This window comes from Amphiura filiformis, chromosome 3 (assembly GCF_039555335.1).
Source record: "Amphiura filiformis chromosome 3, Afil_fr2py, whole genome shotgun sequence".
NCBI lineage: Eukaryota > Metazoa > Echinodermata > Ophiuroidea > Amphilepidida > Amphiuridae > Amphiura > Amphiura filiformis.
In genome coordinates, this window is record NC_092630.1 from 30,487,686 (window position 1) to 30,510,594 (window position 22,909).

The window sequence follows — 22,909 nt, forward strand, 5'->3', positions numbered from 1 at the left end:
ATACTCCAATGACCACAATCAGCGACACTTGATGCAGTTGTTTGCCACATTGTGCTGAACAAAGACATATCAAGTCCTCCATGCTGCTGATGCATTAGAAATGACAGCAGACTATAAAAAAATATAAAAATGATCATGATGGGTACTAATCTGAAATATTCCAACATATCTAGTTCAAATGTTATTTATTGATTGCATAAACCTCTTTTTAATAAGTACTGTCAAGGATTTAAAAGTCCACTTAGTCCCACAATCAAATACCATGAAATTAAGAATTCATTTCATTTCATTTTTTATGGGAGAGTCATCTTTAAAAGGCCTATAACTCAAAAACATGTCTCGCGACTTGTTCCGGATTTTGTTGGAGCTGGTCACAAATTCACCAAAGCGAGTAAAGTTAAGCTTACTTCTGCAGAAAGACTAGGCTGAGTATTGCATCTTCCAATGCCGGCATACAGTGAAATAAACCATATGGTTTGGCTGACACATCACACACACATATGTGTCCACTTTGTGTCCCTGCTAGTATGAATGCTTGTCCTATTGCTACAATGCTCAATGCCCGTCCCTTGCTGAACACCATGCCCTGAAATCAAAATAATGAAGATAAAGAGTCAGATTGGTGCCAATATGACATTAAATGCATGACTTTTGTCACATAATTGTGAAGTGTCATGTCAAAAGCAGACACTTTTGGGCAGGATCGTAAATGGAGAAATAGCCAAAAATCTGCCCTGGGTGATTTTTTCACAATTTGGGTTTGTTGCGAATTTGTGATATTATTAATGTTAAAAATATTGTCTGATAGTTTCAGACTGGAATATAACTGGCATCTTATATTTATTGAGACATTTTTCAAGGTAATTCCTACTCTCAACATTGTCAATAATATTTTTAAAGGCCGATATCTCAATTTCCAATTTTATATTACCATAACTTAAGAACTCATCATCTTCGCTTAGGAATGTCTGATTTCATTGGGGAAAATGGCATCATGGAGCAAAATATCTTTATATTAAGATATGTAAAAACCTCAAAATTTATAACCTGCCCAAAAGTGTCTGATTTTGACATGACACGTCACAATTTAACATAACACTATTTTAGCATCAAATTATATTAATATCATGTTCACCAGGAAAAACTAAGAATAGTCATTGATTGTGGCAGTCTCTGTGGTACTGAAATAACAATCCAAAATTACTGAGAGACTTGAGGTGTGCAATACTTTCAGAATTCAGGGAAGGTTTTGCAGGTTTAAATTTATCACAACAGACTAAAGAGAATGCTATAGCAAAATTCTAAAGTGAAATTTGCATAGTTTCTGGTGTTCTTACTTTAAATTTGCCATCACTGAAATTTTCAGAAAGCAGGACTGTCCCTCTTTTTCACTTTTGGAAAACCCCAAATGAGGGACAGTCTCTCAAAATGAGGGAGGTTGGCAGGTCTGTCATGGTGACAGTCTCTGTGGCACTTACTGAGAGTCTGTGAGCGCACCTGTACCATTTGCTAGCATATAACCACAACACATTAACAAATTTTACACCAAACACACATGCAACTTAGCCACAAACCTCTTTGTTTTGTGCACATACTGCTGAATGCCCCCATGAACTTTAATCTTAGGAAGTTGGGTGCCACCATTAGATTACTTCCCTATCCTCCTTTCTTTTTTTTTTTTTTTGGGGGATTAATGCCGAGGTAATACTCAAAATACTTCAAGTAGTTTCTTGATTTCTAAATTCAAAAATTTCGACTCACCTGAATTGATGCATTTGGATCCGCACAGAATGGATTCACCCACGATAGCATGGTGGTAGTCTTTTCCCCACCTGCAAACCATACTTCACAGAATTCCTCTTTACTGTGTGTGTAAGTCTGCAAAAGAGATCAGTATTAGATGAGTTTTAAAACTGTCAACTGACACTGTCGAAATTAACCTTGCTAATGTGTTTAGTAATAATCTGTTCCCATCATCAGGCTGGCTGACTGTCTTCTCCATGCTTAATTGGTTTTGAAAGAAGTTGTAACATTTTTGTTGACTGTTTTCTTTTTTGATGATCTTGATGTTCTGGGAGTCTAAACGGTATCCTGCTCTAAGTAAGATATCCTTTGATAGATTCCATTGGTAGTTCCAAATCTCATCTGTGCTTACTTAATCAAAGGAACGAATACAAAGGAATTGAATAAAATTAAATATTTGATGTAGGCCTGTGATGAATCATATGACATCTTGAATGTAACAAATTCAGTATGTGTCGGCAATTTGGTCCGCTCTCTGTGACACTTTTCGACATCCATAGTATTATCAACAACAGTTGCAGCACGCATCTGATGGAATTTGAGTCCCATTAACAATTATAACAACATCAAATTTAAGGAGGCAAGAAAGTTCTTAAAGGGACACTCAGTGATTGGTAGCCACAAACCCACACTATTTCCACACTTAACTGATGATTTACATGTTTATAATGCTTATCCGTATAGCGTATTACCTTGCTGAGAATAAGCAGGAAACAAACAATATTTTCATCTTGAAATATTAGATCTTAGAGCCTGTTTAGTTTATTGTCCACAGGGACAAGAAACCCATGTTCATGTACACAAGGTAAAATTTGAAGCCATGCTTAACATAATGTACGCTGGCAGACCATACAAGGGTATGCAGATTAACATTATGCATTCTTTACTTCAGCTATTTCATCCAAAGGCATAAGTTATTATGATATGCTTTTCTTTTTACACAGCCGTGACGTTAGTCATGGCTGTGTCTTTTTTCTTACAGGTTCTTTCTTTCTTCTTTCTTCTTCTTTCTGCCGACCACTACATTTGCTCTAGCACTTACATGCTCACACCGATTTTGATATAAAATTGGATGGTTTGAACCCAATGCACAAATTTATTGGTCGAGCTATGAGTTTTAAAATATTGGACGAGACGAAGTCGAGTCCAATATTTTAAAACTCATTTCAAAACTCATAAATTTTGTTTATCATTATTATGTTTTCAGAATCTTTTAGAAATAATAGAAAATAAATTAAGAATTCACTTACCAAGTTGATTTCCAGTGTTTTCCTTATTCCATAGTATCAAAATAGTTCAAAATTCATGTTCCAAGTTCAAAAGTTCCAAGTTCAAAAGTTCAAAATTCAAGTTCAAAGTTCAAAATATTTAACAATTCATAACAGGTACAGTCAAAGTTCAAAACACCAACAACTTTGTACAAGTATACAGCCATTTTTTATTTGCCGTAATTATAGTTGATTGTAACAGCGCAATTATTAAAATGCATGGGCTGTTGTGGAAACTGCCTACAAACAGTATGCGCCATTGTAGTACTCGTAGTAGAAGTACCGGTATTAACATGTTGTTCAGTGATTTCATATTCAGCTGGAGCACCACTTACATTAGGAACTTCTTTAAGATCCCATACAGCCATTGGTGCCGATGGCGACTGCGAAAAGTGCGTTTGGCACACTGTAAGTTCTTCGTACTGAGAATTACTTAAGATGGGACTAAGAGGCGGCTGAGATACTGCTACTGGTGCTACATCTTGTGGCGTTTGAGGATGATTTCCAATTGAATTTGACAGAGCATCCGACAGCTTTTGTTTTTTGCATCATTTGGGCGACCAACATACGACCGTGAGGCTACTTTCATTCTGGTGGCCTGTCACATTGCAGATATCTCTGGCATCGAATCCACTTTCATCAAGAAGTAAACGTGTAATACATGTCGATCGTAGACTATGATTTGTGTAACGTCGTGAAAGATCGGCTAGCTAAAGCTTCGACATAAATGAACCAAGGGTTTTCTCACCTACTGGGGCATTTTTGTACCAAGGTTTGTCACTATTTGATGGTGTAGATCTCAACGGTGCTTGGAACAGTGAATTGTTGTTAGGATTGAGCTTGGAAATATATTTCTCAAATGATGCAACAGGACACCCTTTTCCTCCAGTTCCATACATTCTCCCACCATCTACTCTTGATTTCATGCATTCACCGCGAATCTTCTTTGTCATTTCATCCTTGCTTTGGTATACATACCGTCTCTCGTTAGAATCGACAGCAATAGCAAAGTGGTCTTTCGATAATTTCCGCAGGTTTTCTCGGCCACGTCTACAGATGTAATACATCAACTCAAACCACACTTTATTTTGCAATCCTTCTGGAGTATCGTCATTCAAAACACCAGACTGGTATAATTTGGTCATGTCATTTTCATCAATGGGTACGTAGTGCTGTGTATCCCCAAGTCCTTCACGTTTGAGTTTAACCTGATGAGCTGCAAATGCACGATTGGCTTGTGCATATACTGGCTCGAAATCAGATTAATAACATGTCCTTCATTCTTGAGATGGCGATTTATTGAAGCCCTGATGTTGATTAGCGATCCAGTTTTGTACTCTTTCCCATCCGCTCGACGTACTTCAACATAAAATTTCTCTAATCGTGCAGCGAGTTCTTCTCTGGTAAATTCCTCGAAGTTACTGTCAAATCCCTTCTCTGTCAGGTACGCTCTGAAAATAGCCACAGCTCCCAGTGTGCTTCTTTGAGTATTCACACTATCTTTCGCTTTTAAAAGAGCCTCAAAATCATCTTCTTCAACAGACGCAAATCTCCCGGTGTTTTTCAACACAGCCGCCATGATGAACCGATCGTCTGCTTCCGGGTTGATGGTCTCAATCGCTCAGTGGTCTCATTCAGTGCGTTTATGTTCGTTAGTCTCACATACGGTCGTTTCTAATTGCAACACGTTAAAATTGGCGGTAAATCGGCTATTTCAAAAATCACGGGGATTGGCATCCAGGTGGCGCTAAAATTGGATGCAAAATGGATCCAATATGCTATTTTTTTGACATTTTAAATTGTGTGGAGAGGTATAGGAAGCAAGATTCTGAAAACATAATAATGACCTAACTTGGTCACAACCATCATTGACCATGCCCCTACATGTCATATGAAACTCGTGGGGTCAAAGGTCACGCAGGGGTCATAGGGGTCAAAAACGTGATTTCAACTCAAAATGCTTCTTCTCCTACAGATTACGTAGGACAGTGACACCAATTGCACACATGCATTGTTATTACCCAGTGGCTACGGGGTCCTCATAAATTTGGTGTCAAAGGTCATTAAGGGGTCACTTCCAGTATAAAACGAAAAACCTTCAAAAATGTTTATTTGCTAAGAAAAACAGGACAGTAACGGTATGTTCACACATAAATTGTAGTTACCCTGTGTATATGTGGTATTTTTTAATTTAAGGTCATTAAGGGCCACTTCCGGTATAGAACGAAATACCTTTAAAATGCTTCTTCTCCCACAAATTACGTAGAACAGTGACACCACTTTCACACATGCATTGTTATTACCCAGTGTCTATGGGGTCCTCACAGATTTGGGGTCAAAGGTCATTAAGGGGTCACTTCCGGTATAAAACGAAAAACCTTCAAAAAATTTTATTTGCTAAGAAGAACATAGGACAGTAACGGTATGTTCACACATGAATTGTGGTTAACCAATTCATATGTGGTATTTGTTTATTTGGGGTCAAAGGTCATGGTATTTGTTTATTTGGGGTCAAAGGTCATTAAGGGGTCACTTCTGGTCTGAGACGAAAAACCTTTCAAAATGCCCCTTCTGCCACAAATAACATAGCAAAGTGGTGCCACGTGCACCCATGCATTGACATTAGCCAATGTATATGGGCTTTTTCATATATTTTGAAGTCAAAGGTCATTAGGGGTCACAACACGGCTGTGTTCGTGGTCTTAGACCACAGCTAAGTCCAGTTAATTTTATGCTTGTTGACTGACCTATTTTTGGAAAAGTTAATCACAATACTTTTGTGCAGAATATCACTACATGTCCCTTTAATCTGATATTAATCTTTAATTAGTATTTTGACATTAATTAATCTATTACTCAATAAGCCTCCATCTTACCCTGACTGTAGATGATTCTACATTGATGTCATTCACCAGTGGGTAGGTTTTCTTCAGACTGATCAGATCTGGGGATGATAACCACTTGCGTACCTGCTCAGCCTGTAATAGGATATAAATTATGTTGATTAGTTAGAGGTTAATAACTGCGCATCGGTTATTTGGAGGGCATTGTGAAAAATCTAAACATTTTGCCTATGGAACCGAGGAATTTCCCGAGGGGCTACGCCCCGAGGGATATTCCGAGGTCCAAAGCAAAATGTTTAGATTTTTCACAATGCCTGACATATTACCGATGCAAAGTTATTAACCTCATTCATAACCGTCACTTTGATCTTTTAACTTTGCAAAATAACACAAAATTTTCCTCAAAAGTTTGTAAAAATAAACAATTTTGACATCTTCCCTTTCCCAAAATCGATCAGGCTAAAACAAGACGACCAATAACAAAAGTGCGTAGTAGAATCTGTGCAAATATGGTAGCGCGCAATCCAAATACGGTAGCCAGCGCGCGCGCAATTTGTTGGACGCACAATACAGCGCACAGGTCAATTGTGTGCGACATTGGAACAAATACGCATTTTGTGGTCAATTGTGAGATATTAATGACCTCGATTTGCATTCGCGTTTTTGCAAATAATAAAATATGATTGGATCGCACGCATCGCGTTTATTAATGAGGTTATGAATATAATTTGTGCACCTGTGTGTGGTTTTTTTTTTTAATATTTGACAAAGAGAAACTATCCTAGACATTCCTACACATATAAAGAGGTATTTTGTTTATCAATTCAAATTGCTATGATGTTCAAAGTGCTATGACTTGTCAAGGGGAGAGTAGGGTTTATAAAATCAGGTTTAATCACTTGTAATCATGGTAGCTTGAACCAACAACCAACCATTTACATACATTTAATGCAAAAAAACTAATGAAAAATAATACTCTGCTGTACAAGTAGCCAATGAAAATATGCACCAAGTGCTTCTAAAACAGAATGATCTTTTCTGTCTTTAAGATCAGTGCAGCGGTACAGTGTTACTTACAGTAGGTCTGTGTTGAGGCACATGCTCCATGCAATGTCTGATGAGTTCCTGTAGATCAGGCCAAGGGGCAACACCAGCATGCTGGGTGATTGGAGGCAACTGGCGACCCTGTAATCAAACATATGAAACAAATGTATTGAATATTACACCAACATTGTCAGTTTTCTTTAGTCGTGTATATCACCAAATTTGACCTCATGCTTGTTCAGTTTCCTAACTAACATGCTTTGTATTTCCCACATAGCCACATCATCCATTTTAAATCCCACCCAACATTTTTGGCAAAGATCCCATAAAATTTCCACCTTTGAGTTACGCTTGAACCATACCAATTTGAAGTTTACACCTCAACCTGACTCAGCCAGACACATCATGGCCTTAATCTTTCACAAGGGAGTGTCAATTTCAAATGGAGTATAGGTTACCTGAATGGTTTACTTCATTTGAAATTTATACCCCCTCTGCGGGAGATTTAAGGTCATGTCTTCCTAAATACTGTGAAACCATCTTTAAATCAACATTAAAAACCAAAAATATTGAGCATATGTTGTGAATATCTTGTGCCAGGTCTTGTAGAGCATGACATTTTTGTGGGCTTTTAATTTCCGCACTTTTTGCAGTCAAACAGGCAGCCGCAAATTTTTAACCCAGCAAAAATATTTATTACACATAGTACTTAATGTGAATATATTTGAAAATGCGAATTAAACACTCTAGTACTAAACTGTCCAGGATTGAAAAAATCGTGAAAAATTAACGCAGCAAATATATCCCACTATACAGTAATAAAAAAAGGCTTGTATCTAGTCACCTGCCAAGATTGAGAAAGATTCTAGGTTTTTATTCAGATTTTGTATTTCTCAAGCTGCCTGCTTACAAGTGGTGCTATTCTGAAAATAGGGTGAACAAACTTTTAAATCTTTGTGCTTCAGTAGCTCAAACAATCAATGGTTACCAATGTATTTCTTTACGTTTGTTTACTTCTCTTATTTTGTTTGTCTTTAAGGAGTCACTTTGTAAAGTATATAGTTACCGACATTTGAATATAGATTATTTTTACACATCTCCATGGGACTGGTATTGGGCTATTCCATTTAAATTCACACTACCCTGTGGTAGATTTTGAAATATCTTCCACAGGGGAGTATGAATTTGAAATGGAATGAACATAATAGGCAGCTCCATTTGAAACTCACCCTCCCTCTGTGGAAGATTCAGGTTGAATCTTTCTTAGAGGGTGTATGAAATTCAAACGGAGCTGCCTAATATGTTCATTCCATTTGAAATTCATACTCCCCCTGTGAGAGATATTTCCAAAATCATCCACAGGGGTAGTGTGGATTTTAAATGGAATAGCCTAATTTCACTAGCGTGGACTCAAAAGTGACCTAACTAATAGGGGTTATATGATGTGTACACACTTATATCCCAACCACCTTCAAACCCAGGCAGACAAATAAAAATATTTAAAAATATTTAAAAATATTTAAAAATATTGGTACTAACATATCTAGTATTTGGTCCCTGCTTCTTGATAAAGTCATAAAAACATGATTGAATCAGTCAATTTGTGGACTTAATAAAAATATTTGGTTCCTTTCAAAGCATTTCATACCAACAGGCAACTTGACTGCACAAGCTCGAAAGTGCATTAGGCCATTCCATCTAAAATCCACACTACTCCTGTGGAAGATTTTGGAAATATCTTCCACAGTGGGAGTATGAATTTCAAATGGAATGAACACATTAGGCAGCTCCACTTGAATTTCATACACCCTGTGAGAAAGATTCAAACTGAATATTCCACTAAGGGAGTGTGTATTTCAAATGGAGCTGCTAATGTGCTCATTCCATTTGAAATTCATACTCCCCCTGTGGAAGATATTTCCAAAATCTTCCACAGGGGTAGTGTGGATTTTAAATGGAATAGCCCACAAATCCTCACATTTTTATTCCCATGAATCTAAGCCAATATAATATTTGGACACAAAAAAAATCAATTCCAGTGAATCACTGACCCAAGACTTTGTATGTTAGAAACTTGCAAAAAAACAAATAAAGTAATTGCACATATGACTTAGCATTCACACAACAATCAGTTCATAGCCACTGCACCCATTATTAAACTTGTTGACTTTTAGCTACTCTTACGCATATATACCACTTAAGTTTTTCTTGTTTGGATTCGGTAACCAAGGTACAATATACGTAAAACGGCGGCAAAGTAGTCTTGATACACCGCACCTATTTCTAGTAAATACCTATAGGGAGTTCCTAGCTAGTACAAAAATACAATAGGATTAGTTATGAGTCATAACTTGTTATATTAGCATTTCAACCATGCATGAAGTCTTGTTTAAATTTCAATATTTTAATGTATCAAAGTCAAGTATATTTCTGGTATTATTCTGACATTGAAGTTCTTAGCATAACTTTACCCCATTCTTAAAATCACACATTGGGAACTGTTGTTTCCCAGGAAAAAGATCAGAGAGTTATATGAGTAGGTGTAAATTATCACCTTGAGCACTCGGATAGTCTTACAATTAGGGTGTGACTATACACTACCCAATACGCGTTCATTCCGCTTGAAATTTATACTCCCCCTTGTGGACAATATTTCCCAAATCTTCCACAGTGGTAGTTTGGATTTTAAATGAAAGAGCGCATTGTTAGACCTTTTCTTTTTACCATAAACTTACTTTGATGTGTCTGTCTTAAGGGATCTGGAATGAGCGTTTTCAGCTTTTGACAGTATTTTTGTGGGACATGAGAGCACATCAGACATATCGAATTGCATTCTGAATACGAAGAATGTCTTTCTGATATCAGATAATTTTCATTTTTTGAAATTCACGATATAATTCAAATTTTATGACAAATTATTAAAATTTGATATTTTTCACATTTTTGATATGGATATTTTTCCCAAACAGACCTCATTTTTTTTGGTGTTTGGGGAAAAATCCATATCTTCAATACGAAAGGTCAAAATTTTCAATTGATCGTCGGCTTTTCATCCCACCTACATACACTTTAAGTATAAATCATCAGATTTTTAAAGTTTACTTGAGTACTGTTAAATATCAAAAATATCAATTTTTAATCATTTGCCATAAAATGTGTATTACATTGCAAATTTCAAAAAATCAAAATTATTTGATATCAGAAGGACATTCTTCGTATTCAGAATGCAATTTGATATGTCTGATGTGCTCTAATGTCCCACAATAAATACTGTCCAAATGTTCATACCCCACCCCTTAATGCTCTGTGTGCTAGCCAAATAGGCTTCAGCATAAAAAAGTCCCAAGTTTTGAGATATAAGCTCAAAATACCACGAGCTACCGCAAGAACCACTGAACCAATACTAGGCTTATTTGTGACACAATCTGGTCCATGGGGCCAAAGGAGGCATTTTTAAAAATTGAGTTACTGTAATTATTACATTATACATTCAATAGGCTATCATTTACTGAAAACACCAATGATGTGTATTTTCTGATGTATTTTACTCAAATTTTTACCTTTATCTCAGTTTAAAATTTGCCGCCTTTAGCCCCCACGGACCAGATCGTGTCACATTTGTACTCATTATAATGCATTTAAATGCTGATTTCAAATATGATCATGATAATTTATTTACAATTCTCAAGTTATTGACAAAATTTAGATGATGTTGATTTATGATGTGAAATCTTACCCTCATTACGGCTTCATCCAGCTCAGCTCTGAATTCCAACTCTGCAAATGGCTTCTTCCCTCCTGATACCATCTCATAGAGCAAAATACCAAGGGAATAGATATCAACCTATGATGTAAATAGGATCAAATTTAATTTCAAAATGAATTTAATTTCAATATGAGTTTAGAAATGTTTTAAAAAACATCTCTTATATAAAAAATCAAAAAAAATCAGGATAGCTGGTTTTTTTATTGAAATTTTTTTTTTTAATCAGATTTTTCATTTAAATAAGATTTTTTCCCCTCCTAAATCACATAATCCACTTAAGGGTGGTCTTAACCCTGGAATTATGGAAACTTTCGGGCCTCATAACTGCTAAATTATTGGTCTAAAGTATACATATTTAGAATGGCAAAGACTTGGCAAAATGCTCATTTATGGAGGAAATTACAGGTTTTTCATTCAATATAACAAAAAGGTCTTGGGCCAAAATCTGACCTCACATATGAATTCATCAAGTGGCTCAACACAATGCCTATGAGATGGCAATTCCATTTATGAAATAAAAATCAAATAATTTGTCACTCAAATGCAAAATATTGCTGATGTAAAATCTTGAATAAATCATGTGAAAATTAGAGATAAAATCAATTTCCATTGACAAATATCCTAAAAGGTAAAAGACCTACAATGGGTTCTTAAAATTCTTTAAAATCACAAAGTACATTAAAAATAGGCTAATGCAGATGATTATTAACCAAAACAACATTGAATTTGGGGTTCATTCATATAGCTTCATGACTAAACGGTTGTTTAATCCTGAGGGGCTGTTCATACATACCAGAACATTTTGTGATTCTTATTTCATCAAAATAATAACAAAAACCCACATAACATTATTTCTTTTTAAAACCATGATTTTTGGAATGAATTATTGTATATCATTTTTTTTAAAATATTAAAATCTTGGTATTGAAGCTGACAAAACTGTAACAAAGTACAAAGTCTTTGGTATCCAAAGAAAATCAGCCATTAAACAGTTCTCATTTATCTCCCTATATTGTTATATATAATTTGCATTGTGATTTCATGGCCTTGAGTAGGAAAGTAGAGCCATTAGGTCAGACAAGGTAAATAATACAAAACAACTGAGGCATGATATTGTGTACAAATCACACTACATTTGTTTGTTTTTTGAGGCATGACATTGACGTGAACCAAGTCACCACCGTAAAACTGTTTTAAGAACAACCCACAAAACAAAAAAGTCATCACTACTGGGGGGTACTCAAATTACATAAATGTGAGTATCTACATATTTACATACGATGGGTTTGTTTGCTATTCATTTCATAGGCACGAATGAACAAAGATTAAGGTTATTATTTGAATTGGAAATAAAAGGCGATTCTATAAATATATTCCTTGTTAAATTCAAAGATGTAACCAGGTCTTATGTTGTTCAAATTCACTACACACAAGAATCTTTTTTTTTTAATACAATTGATTTAATAAATGTCTTTTATTATCTTAAACTCTGTTATCTGAATTCAAACTGTCTTAAATTATACTAAACTGTATGGTTGGACAAACAAACAAACAAACAAACAAACAAACAGAATGGAATGGAACAACAGAAAAGAATGAATCAATCAACCAATCAATCAATCAATCAATCAATCAATCAATCAATCAATCAATCAATCAATCAATCAATCAATCAATCAATGAATCAATCAATGAATCAATGAATCAATCAATCTATCAATCAATCAATCAAACTATCAATCAATACAAATATAATTATTTCTAATCTTAATTAACATAGACAACATGCAGGAGAAAAATATCACCACGAAATCAAAACCCTACTTATCTGCTTGATTGATTCTCACCTCTGTGTTGTATGTTGTTATTCCTCGTATGACCTCTGGTGCTCGGTATCCAGGTGTGCCCTCTGGCGCCCTCAATCCATAAGGTGTGGCAAACTTTGAGATCCCATAGTCGGCAATTTTGGCATTGTACTGTGAGAATTGGGTGAAGTGCAATGAAGTTGATTGTGTGGGATTAGTCATAACAACAACGGTTCTATGTATGAAATTACACAGTGGGAAAATAGTACTGTATAAGTGGTAATTTTTGCGATGGTTTTATTTTCACAAATTTCATGATTAGAGCTCCAACCGCGAAAATAACACCTTGCGAATATGTGCAATAATGTATAACAAGTAAGTGTAGGGGAGGACTGGGCAATCGCGAAAATAACATTCGCGAAAATGTGTCTCTCACTACAAGTCGCAAAAATAACTGTACGCGAAAATTACCACTTATACATTATACAAATAGTTTACACATGGTTAACGCTTCAACTTCAAAAGGATTGGCAATGATATAAGGGTAATGCAGTATCCTTTACACCAAAATGATGTTTCGGAAGCAGTACAAATGTAAATAATGGGTGAGGCGCAGCTGAACCCATTACTTGAACATTTTCACTGGCAGGGACACATTATTTGAGTCCTGGATTTGAGTGTAAAGTATACTGAAACACAATTTATTTCTATCATATTACAAAAATAGCATTACCTGATGAAAAATGGTTGCTTTCATTTTTAAAGTTGTGTACACTAACATTTTTTTTCAACATTTATATGCACCGGCTGCATTAAGGGATCTAGAATGAGCGTTTATGGCGTTTCGACAGTATTTTTTGTGGGACATGAGAGCACCTCAGACGTATCGAATTGCATTCTGAATCTGAAGCATGTCTTTCTGATATCAAATAATTTTTATTTTTTGAAATTCACGATATAATACAAATTTTATGACAAATTATTAAAATTTGATATGTTTCACATTTTTGATATATAACAGTCCTCGAAGATATAAGATTAAAATTGTCTTAAAAATACTTTTTTGTTTGTTTCAATTTGAAATAGCAATGGGAACTAAAAGGTTTAAAATATTTTAAGAATATATCAAAAAACCCAAAATATAAAGGAAAATTCTTTCTCTTTGCAATCTCAAAATCTGAGTCAGTATTTAATGGTTGAGTAAATACTTGTCTCTCAGTGAATAAAATATTGCATAACTAGCATTGTATTCTTTTTTGGCCTTGTGCTAAATGTATAATCAATCATATCTAAGTCAAAGTGTCACAATGACAATTAGAAAAAAGCCCCAAAGTGCTTACACACACTGTGCATTGCAAGCAAGAAGAGCTAGCATTTATATCTAAGCTAGAGCTTTGTAAATGGTCGAAAATTATTCTGTTACTAATGCGCATCAATTAAGTCCAAGGCTCTCACCAATTTTCAGGTACCCGAGTTCCCATCCAGCCTTGGTCTACCCGGGTCAAAATTTCAGTTGCAGGTTACCCACATTTTTCCCCAAAGGTGGTTATATGTCGTATGTTTTAATTACTGATTGAACAGCCAGGGACACATTGAATTAGTATGCATTACTACCTTATATTATTAAGGCTGTTGTTATATGCTGCTCTAAACGTAACAGTACTTGAGAAATGAGAGATTATTTAAAAACAAAGCACTTATTGACTTCAAATTAATGACAACTTTGATTTAGACAATTCTAATTGCCTTTGTGACACTTTTGGCTTATATGTGATATTGATACTAAAACGGTACGGCTATGTTGTATCTTCTTGGCCTTTGTGCCTTTTTTCTCCTTAACATCCTATCCATTTGATATATTTTGATGTTATTTAATCATGGAAATAATAAGTTGAAGAACTTAAGGGCTCTGGTAGCAACGTTTGGACAGTATTTTTTGTGGGACATGAGAGCACATCAGACATATTGAATTGCATTTTGAATATGAAGAATGTCCTTCTGGTATCAAATAATTTTGATTTTTTGAAATTAACAATATAATACACATTTTATGGCAAATGATTAAAAATTGATTTTTTTTTATATTTAAAAGTCCTTGAAGTAAACTTTATAAATCTAATGATATATACTTAAAGTGTATGTAGCTGGGATGAAAAGCCAACGATCAATTGAAAATTTTATCCTTTTGTATTGAAGATGTGAATTTTTTCCCCAAAACACACAAAAAAATTAGGTCTTTTTGGGAAAAAAATGTGTATCTTCAATATAAAAGGTCAACATTTTCAATACACTTTAAGTACATATCATTAGATTTATAAAGTTTACTTCAAGGACTGTTAAATATCAAAATTTTTTTAAATATCAAATTTTAATAATTTTTCATAAAATTTGTATTATATCGCAAATTTCAAAAAATCAAAATTATTTGATAAGAGAAGGACATTCTTCGTATTCAGAATGCAATTCGATATATCTGGTGTACATTCAGCTCCCACAACAAATACTGCGCAAACATTAATATCCAATTCCTTAACATTATTATTTCTTCAAAATACAGTTATGGCACACATTTTTAAAGTGTACACAATACAAGCACAATTTTGGTGAGAAAATGAGTTATTTGATAATTAAATTTTAATGCAAATATAAAATATGAAAATATCTTTCTTCTGTTTTTGAAACATTAGTCGGGTGAAAGAAAAATTGGGTCAGTAGGTTACTTATTATGGAAAATTAATATTTGTTACTGCTGTCTTGTTCCCAAAACTAAATCCTGGAGACACTGTTTATACTGTTGAACATTTCTAGGAAGACGAAAACAAAAATAAATTAAATATGTGCCGTTGTTTAGAAAGTTGCAGTCAGGCGGAGGTCAGATACCGCAAAACAAATATTTAAGTAGATAATTTGACCTCTAGATGCCTGTTGAATACCAATTAACAAACCTTTAATAAACTAACGCTGCCCCTGGTATTCTATTCACACAACAAGGTTATCTATTGATACCACTCAATGGTTTCACCTGACTGGAGCTAAACAAGTGGCCCATAACACACATTACCTCCATGCACACCCAAAACATTGACCCAAATCTAGGTTTTACTGTCTGTGTAGTGAGCTGATAACCTTATAACACACGAGGGCACTCTTTTGCTAAACTTATCAAAAGTTTCTACCTTGAGTGGACTTTTTTTTTAAAGCAGATTTGTATTCTTTTTTTTAATGGCAAATGTGTCTGTTACCTCAATGTTATCATTTAAAGGCCAATTTATTTATAGCAGTCAAGTTAGCTCAATCGATTAGGCGTTCGACTGTGGTGCGAGAGGTTGCGGGTTCGAACCCTGGCAGTGCCTAGTACACTCTCGTGGAAAGAGTTAGCTTGAAATTCCCCTGGACAAGGAACTCACTACTAATTTGTCTTGTTGTAACCTGTACGAAACTCGGGGAGCTGATCCTGGTTGCGATGGTTATTTGTGGAATGTTTAGGGTGTGCGCTCTTGAAGCAGCAAAGTCCCTGATTTGTTGGTTAATGGTTTATGGAATGATGTGGGGCCGTAGTGGTCAGCGACAACCTGCAAAGTGTGCCGAGGATTGTGGATGAACGTCTAGGCATTGTGCCTGTGCGTAACGCACTATAAATCACTGCGCTTCTATAAAATTTTGCTTTTTTTCTATATTTCATACAGTAAGCACTACGAACATGTAAAAATATAATCAAATTTAACTTCAATTGTGTTGTTTGTACACTTTTCTATGACTTTTATATTTACTCAGAAACAAGGTGTGATAAGTCACCTGTCTTGTCCGGGGCAAGCTACTTTTTTGGGGGCAAATGCAATTTGCAAGACCTGTGTTTGATTGAGCAAGTAAGAAAGTTCATTTATCAGCTTTCATATTAAGAAACAAAGTACTATGTCAATGACTTTATCAAGAGTTTCAGCCTTTATATTCTGCTGAACAATCAATAATAAGGTGATTCTGACTTTTAGACCACCCACGCTATATAGGGCTCAAATATTACTATTTCATCAAGGTTTAATATTATAACAAGCTTAAACTAAAAGTTTCATCTAAGGAGTCAAGCTTTAAACTATTAAGCAAAAATATCCAACAAGCTAAAAACAATTTTTACCCGTTTTTTAACAAGCTAAAACCAATTTTTGAAAAGAAGCTTAAAACATCAATTGATTCATCGTAAAAATCATCTAAAAAACCTTTAAAAATACAGTGACCTACCTAATATTACTAATCTATGTTTCCGATGATATCCAAGAAGCTAAAATATTGTGAAAGAGGGCAGAGCTTTGAGTAATGAGGGAAATTACGGGGTAAACTACATCACATTTCACATCACACTACATCGCCATCTTGAATAAATGCAGAAATGCGTCACGCAGTAAAACGATGTCAAACGCGCAACACGCTTGAAAATGAATGATACGCTAGCGTAAATTACCGTCAAAACGAGCGTACATCAAGCGCTTGTGCTAAGCAAAAACTTTGGAGCTTGCATCACCAGTTTTGTTACCAGCTCTTTTAATTTTGGAACAAAATAAAGCTTGTTCGATGGAATAAAAGGTATGTTTGCACAGTTGAAAACATGTTTAACCTTGTTGCGAACATTTAATATGATAAATTTGCAATTTGTACCTTATATAGCTTGGGTGGTCTAAAAGTCAGGATCGCCAATAATAAAATGATTAAAAGGTTCTGCCCAAGTTTGACTAGCTATTCTGTTCAGTACACATTGCGGTACTCTGTGCAATGCATGCAATGCTATGTATGTTAGAGCACTTCCCTGGTTAGAGCTTGCTCCAGCATGATGGTGAATGCACATGCACAACTTCTGCTCTAGATAATGGTTGATGTAACTACACTTGTAAATTTTGTTACTACAATTTTTTTTTTTGACAGTTCAGACTAGCAACCTCTCAGTAAAGCCTGTCCAATTGGGCACATGAAAAAATCATTTGTTGTGCCCTGCTCAAAAAACAAAAATTTTACCACTTGATCGCTAATTATTTTTTGCCTCAAGTTTAAAAACAAAATCAGGATTCGGTGTCGCGGATATGGCGAAAATCTGTACATATTTTAAGAGAGGCCAAAATATGGGAAAATTCTGCCAGATATAAGCAATTTTGCCATTGAAAACTGTGTAACAGACAATTAGTACTTTTTATCCACGAGGCATGCCTATTTAGTACTGATATAATATAGTAAAGATGTAATACTTACAGCACTGTTAAGAGCCAGGGAGAATATGAGGATGTTATCTGGCTTCAAATCCCTGTAGACAATCTTGTTCTTGTGTAAGAAACTCAAACCCTCAGCAATCTGTAATATAAGCAGACATGCACAATTAAGACCAATTCAGGGTTGTTTGATTTAAATCACGCCGATTTAAATCAGTGATTTAAATCGAAATTTAAATCACTTGATTTCCATTTTTGACCATTTTTTTTACCGTTTTACTTCATTCTTAATGCTTCTACAACTTTTGGATACAATTAAAATACCTCTATGATGGCACTTTATCTATTGCTAAAAATTCATCTTCATGGTGCAGAATTCAACAGGTTCGTTCCCCATGATTTTACCAAAAATATTTCTTTGAAATTTTCACATGTAAAAACATGTTTTGATTTTTTTGTAAATACCTGGAAGGACTGTGCATATGACTAGCATTCCACTGGTACTTTTTTGACTTTATCATGGGGGTATAGCAGTTCTTGGAAAAAATAATTTAACAAAATCGATTTAAATTTAAAAAAATCTCATTTAAATAAAAAAAATCTAATTTAAAAAAAAACTTTTTAAAAAATCAAAAAAATCAACAACCCTGATTAGACCATTAAATAAGAACCCAAAGTTAATAATTATTTTGATTATGTGTATTCTTATAGCCCTATCTAGGGAAACAGTGGGCTAGATGTAAAATAAATTCAAATTTCCAAGCTTTACCACAATATCAGTTTGGATGATGTTCCCAATTCACAATATCAAATTGCAACAAAACACATTTTTACATCATCAAAAGGAATTTAAAATTGTCTCACAACATTCACATCAAATTACACCGGTTATTTACCGGTTTAAACTTCTTTTGACATCTGATGAAATGTAACGTGTCATGTCAAAATCAGACACTTTTGGGCAGGTTATAAATTTTGAGGTTTTTACATATCTTAAATATAGAGATATTTTGCTCCATAACGCCATTTTCCCCAATGAAATCGGATATTCCTAAGCGAAGATAATGAGTTCGTAAGTTATGGTAATATAAAATTGGAAATTGAGATATCGGCCTTTAAAAATATTATTGACAATGTTGAGAGTAGGAATTACCTTGAAAAATGACTCAAAAAATACAAGATGCCAGTTACATTCCGGTCTGAAACTATCAGACAATATCTTTAACATTAATAACATCACAAATTCGTAACAAACCAAAGCTGTGAAAAAAATCACCCCGGGCAGATTTTTGGCTATTTCTTCATTTACGATCCTGCCCAAAAGTGTCTGCTTTTGACATGACACGTCACAAATGTACTTAACGTGTATGTAGCTGGGAGGAAAAGCCGTTCATCATTTGAACATTTCGACCTTTTGTATTTAAGATGTACTTTTTTCCCAAAAAAAGACTAAAAAAATTTCAGGTCTTCAATTTTTAATAATTTGCCATAAAATTTGTATTATATCGCAAAATTCAAAAAATCAAAATTATTTGATATCAAAAAGCCATTCCTCGTATTCAGAAGGTAATTTGATGTGTCTGATGTGCTCTCATACTTCAAAAAATACTGTGCAAACGTTGCTATCTGATTCCTAAAGACATAAAAAACAAATTTGTAAAAAATTCTTTACCATAAAATAAATAAGGACTCTTTGAATTTCATTAAAGTTATTTCCTGTGAATTAAAGGTTTACATGTACTTGGGGTAAGATAATAATTGTCCTTTTATTTGAAGTACCCAAGACAAATATAAAGATGTCAAAGATGTTTCAGAATGTATGCATATGTGTGTGGGTGGAGGTATATGCGTCTGAAAAAATGTGTAGAACAGGGATACACATGCATTCGTAACTATGAAAGCTGGGGATATACTCGAAAATATTAATTCTATTGAGGCTGTTATAGAGTATCAGCAGCTATTATTTGAGTTTTACCCCAATAACATACAATGTAGCGTTGAATCACATATACACAGGAAGTGAATTTTTTACAGCAAAACAGGGACCTTTTTAGATGGTTAATTTAAATCTTATAACCCGGTACATGTAGTACATACTTGCAAATCATTATATCCTATTTCAACATGTTACAGGAGGGTGCATGGGTGTGTGTAATATGATATGGGTGTATCAATAATAATGAAGATCTTTGTATTTTGACATGAAGATATGGCACCTTTTTATTGAATGTCCCCGTTTCCATAGTATTGAATACATATTCCTGATTTCCACCATTTGTAGGGGTGTGTGTGTCAATGTGTTCATGGGGAAGAGTACGCTATTTCTTACCTGTATTGCAATCTTATGCTGTAGCTGTCTGTTATTGAGTCGTTGTTGTTGTTCATTGAGTAATGATGCCAGCGAGCCATGTGGGGCTAACTCCAAGACTAGAATCCGTGAAGGACTGAAGCTGACTCCTTCCAGGGATACTAGGCTAGGATGCTGCAGATGCCTCAAAACTGTCACCTAAAAAAGCCAACAATTGGTTGAAACCAACAATTAATCTCCAAATAAGTAGTAGCTAGTATAAGGGCACGGTGGCACAGCAGTACAGGCTCTACCTCGCAATCGGAGGGTTGCGAGTTCGAGCCCCGGCGGTGCCATCGTGTTGTGTACTTAGGCAAGGCGCTTTACCTCACTTGCCTCTCTCTACCCAGGGGTAAAATGGGGAGCTGTTAGGAATAATGTCCATTGAGCACCGCCCAAAGGTATGAGCATACCTTGGGCATTGTATGGCAGCTGACATATTCTAATGACAGCGGAATAAATGTAAAGCGATTTGATACATGTGAAAGGTGCTATATAAATGTCAACATTTATTTTATTTATATTTATTATAACGAGTATCCAAATTGCAAGTTATAGATCAAATTCTAAAGCCTAAGTAAATGTCTATAATGAAGAGCCACTGATCTTATAGAATATTGTCCATTGATAGAATAGATTAACCAACACCTTGAACTGGACGACACCTTTTTGCAAAGGGAACCCACATAAAACAATTGAAATCTGACACTATGCCACAATGTTAATGAGAAAACTTCTGGTTAGCCGCTGATACAAAAAAAATTGAGGGAATAATGGGCAGATGAGGCTACCAATTGGACTTTAGTTTAGAAACCAAGTTTAGAAAATGCTTCTACACACCTCTTGCCTCAATAGCCTATGAGGATGCACATCTGAGCCCTTGCTGAAGACCTTCACTGCAACAGGCTGCAAGATAATAATAATTTGTACAACATGAATTTTGTAACTCATTTAGATAAATACAGTACATTTTTTTCAGTTTTCAGTGATAGTAAAACATACTATAATTGATTAATTAATACATAATTAATACATAATTAATAATTAACATATTATGGACATATTAATTTACCTTGTCTTTGTACTTGGCCTTGTAGACAGATCCATAGCTTCCATCTCCTAGAACATACTCAGGACTGTAATATGAAAAGAAGTAAATCAATGCAAATGACCAATAGAGTACCGAAATGTGACGTCATAAAATTTTCTTTTTTGCATTTCAGCATTTTCATGACATATTTCAGTAGAACATTATGAAAAACATCCACAGTCCAAATTTGGTGGGAATCGGATCATGAGGGCCCGAGATATGGCCGCATGAATACCTAATAAGCCCCATTGAAATCAGTGTAAATTGGCCTGGTTCATAACTGTTTGTAACCTTTTCCCACTTATCCTCTAGAGGTACACGGTTTTAAAAAGAAATTATCGCTACAAGGCATTATCTAAATGTTGGATATCGTGTAGAATGTAATTTCAGATATTTATTACTAGTTTGGACACATCTTACCTAGGAAAGAATTCAAACTTGGAATGATCTATGATGAGTCTTTCATCAAGGTCTGCAAGCATCACATCTGGAGCCTGTAATTAAAATCAAGAATAACCTAAGTAAATATCCTAATTGCTTATACCTAAGATAGCATTGCACTATAATAAAGGCCTACCAACTGGGAAGGGCTTACTCTATGTTGTAGATGATTGTCAGCTAATCAGTACCAAAATAAAGCTTACCAATAAAAATAAACCTCAGAGTTTATTTTGTAAGTGGGTGTAATCTTACAGGTGAGAGGAAGTATTTTGTGTAATTGTTCCACAAATTCCTCAATTAACATAGGCCATTTGGAGTTTTTTAGCAAACTGTAAAAGTGGAAATTTTCCCAGATTAATTGTTTGTACTTCGCCATTTTTAAACTGTTTCCCTTGTTTATAAATTTGCGATTCTAAGTTTCCTTACATTGACCTATGCACAAAGGAATATATTCAAACGTTGTTATTTTCATGGTAGCAGTTTGGATTGGAACATGAAAATCGCAAAAATAAACGTAGTATAAAAATTTCCACTTTTACAACATTTACCAAAAAGATAAACAACTTGAAGCTTACCAGTTTATGCAGAGGTACCGGTTGGTTTCGATGATTGGGGCATATGATTTCAGTGCTACTTTCAGAATGCATCATCAGATCATCCAGGATAAACCGATGAGCTGGTGCAACTACAAACAAACAAACAAACAAAATATAGTCAGTACCCCATTGGCCTTTGACCATGATCCTTTCCTAGCCGCTTTCTTTTCATACAAGGTGATCTCCAACCACAAGTTTTGACTCCAGTCTCACCCTATTATGTGATATACACCTTAATCAAGTCAAATAAAGTTTAAATGATATTGTTGGTCGAAAAACTCGCAACACATAGTGTCGTAGAGTGATATTTCCAAATTTTTAAATAAATAGTGACGCATAAGTTTAGAGCTAGCTATATCCTTAAATAGTTATTCCTAACTTTAACTATTAAAGAAACGGTTTAAGGGGGTACTACACCCCTTTGGTAAAATTTGTGACTACTTTTGCATTTTTCTCAAAAATAATAACACACTGGTAACAAAAGTTATGTATATTATTGGGGCAAGGAATCCAATTACTACACTGAAATTTCAGTGATTCAAGACAAGCGGTTCAGTATATATGATAGGAAATGAGGTACATCCTAGCGGTACCTTATTGCTTATCATAAATAACGAACCGCTTGTCTTGGGTCACTGAAATTCCAGTGTAGTAATTGGATTCCTTGCCCCTATAATATGTATAACTTTTGTTACCACTGTGTTATTAGTTTTT

At 34.8% G+C, this 22,909-nt stretch overlaps 1 protein-coding gene across 1 annotated transcript in view; it reads right to left on the reverse strand.

The window, feature by feature from the left end:
- LOC140148344 (leucine-rich repeat serine/threonine-protein kinase 2-like) overlaps positions 1-22,909 on the reverse strand; it is a 169,604-nt gene that overhangs the window by 14,165 nt on the left and 132,530 nt on the right. The window contains exons 50-61 of the mRNA XM_072170267.1: positions 22,175-22,284; positions 21,579-21,652; positions 21,141-21,204; positions 20,909-20,974; positions 20,051-20,227; positions 17,765-17,863; positions 12,572-12,700; positions 10,695-10,802; positions 6,992-7,099; positions 5,948-6,049; positions 1,762-1,878; positions 408-586 (exon numbers count right to left, since the gene is read on the reverse strand). Of these exons, the coding sequence (XP_072026368.1) occupies positions 408-586; positions 1,762-1,878; positions 5,948-6,049; positions 6,992-7,099; positions 10,695-10,802; positions 12,572-12,700; positions 17,765-17,863; positions 20,051-20,227; positions 20,909-20,974; positions 21,141-21,204; positions 21,579-21,652; positions 22,175-22,284 (1,333 nt within the window). The remainder of the gene's footprint in view (positions 1-407; positions 587-1,761; positions 1,879-5,947; positions 6,050-6,991; positions 7,100-10,694; positions 10,803-12,571; positions 12,701-17,764; positions 17,864-20,050; positions 20,228-20,908; positions 20,975-21,140; positions 21,205-21,578; positions 21,653-22,174; positions 22,285-22,909) is intronic.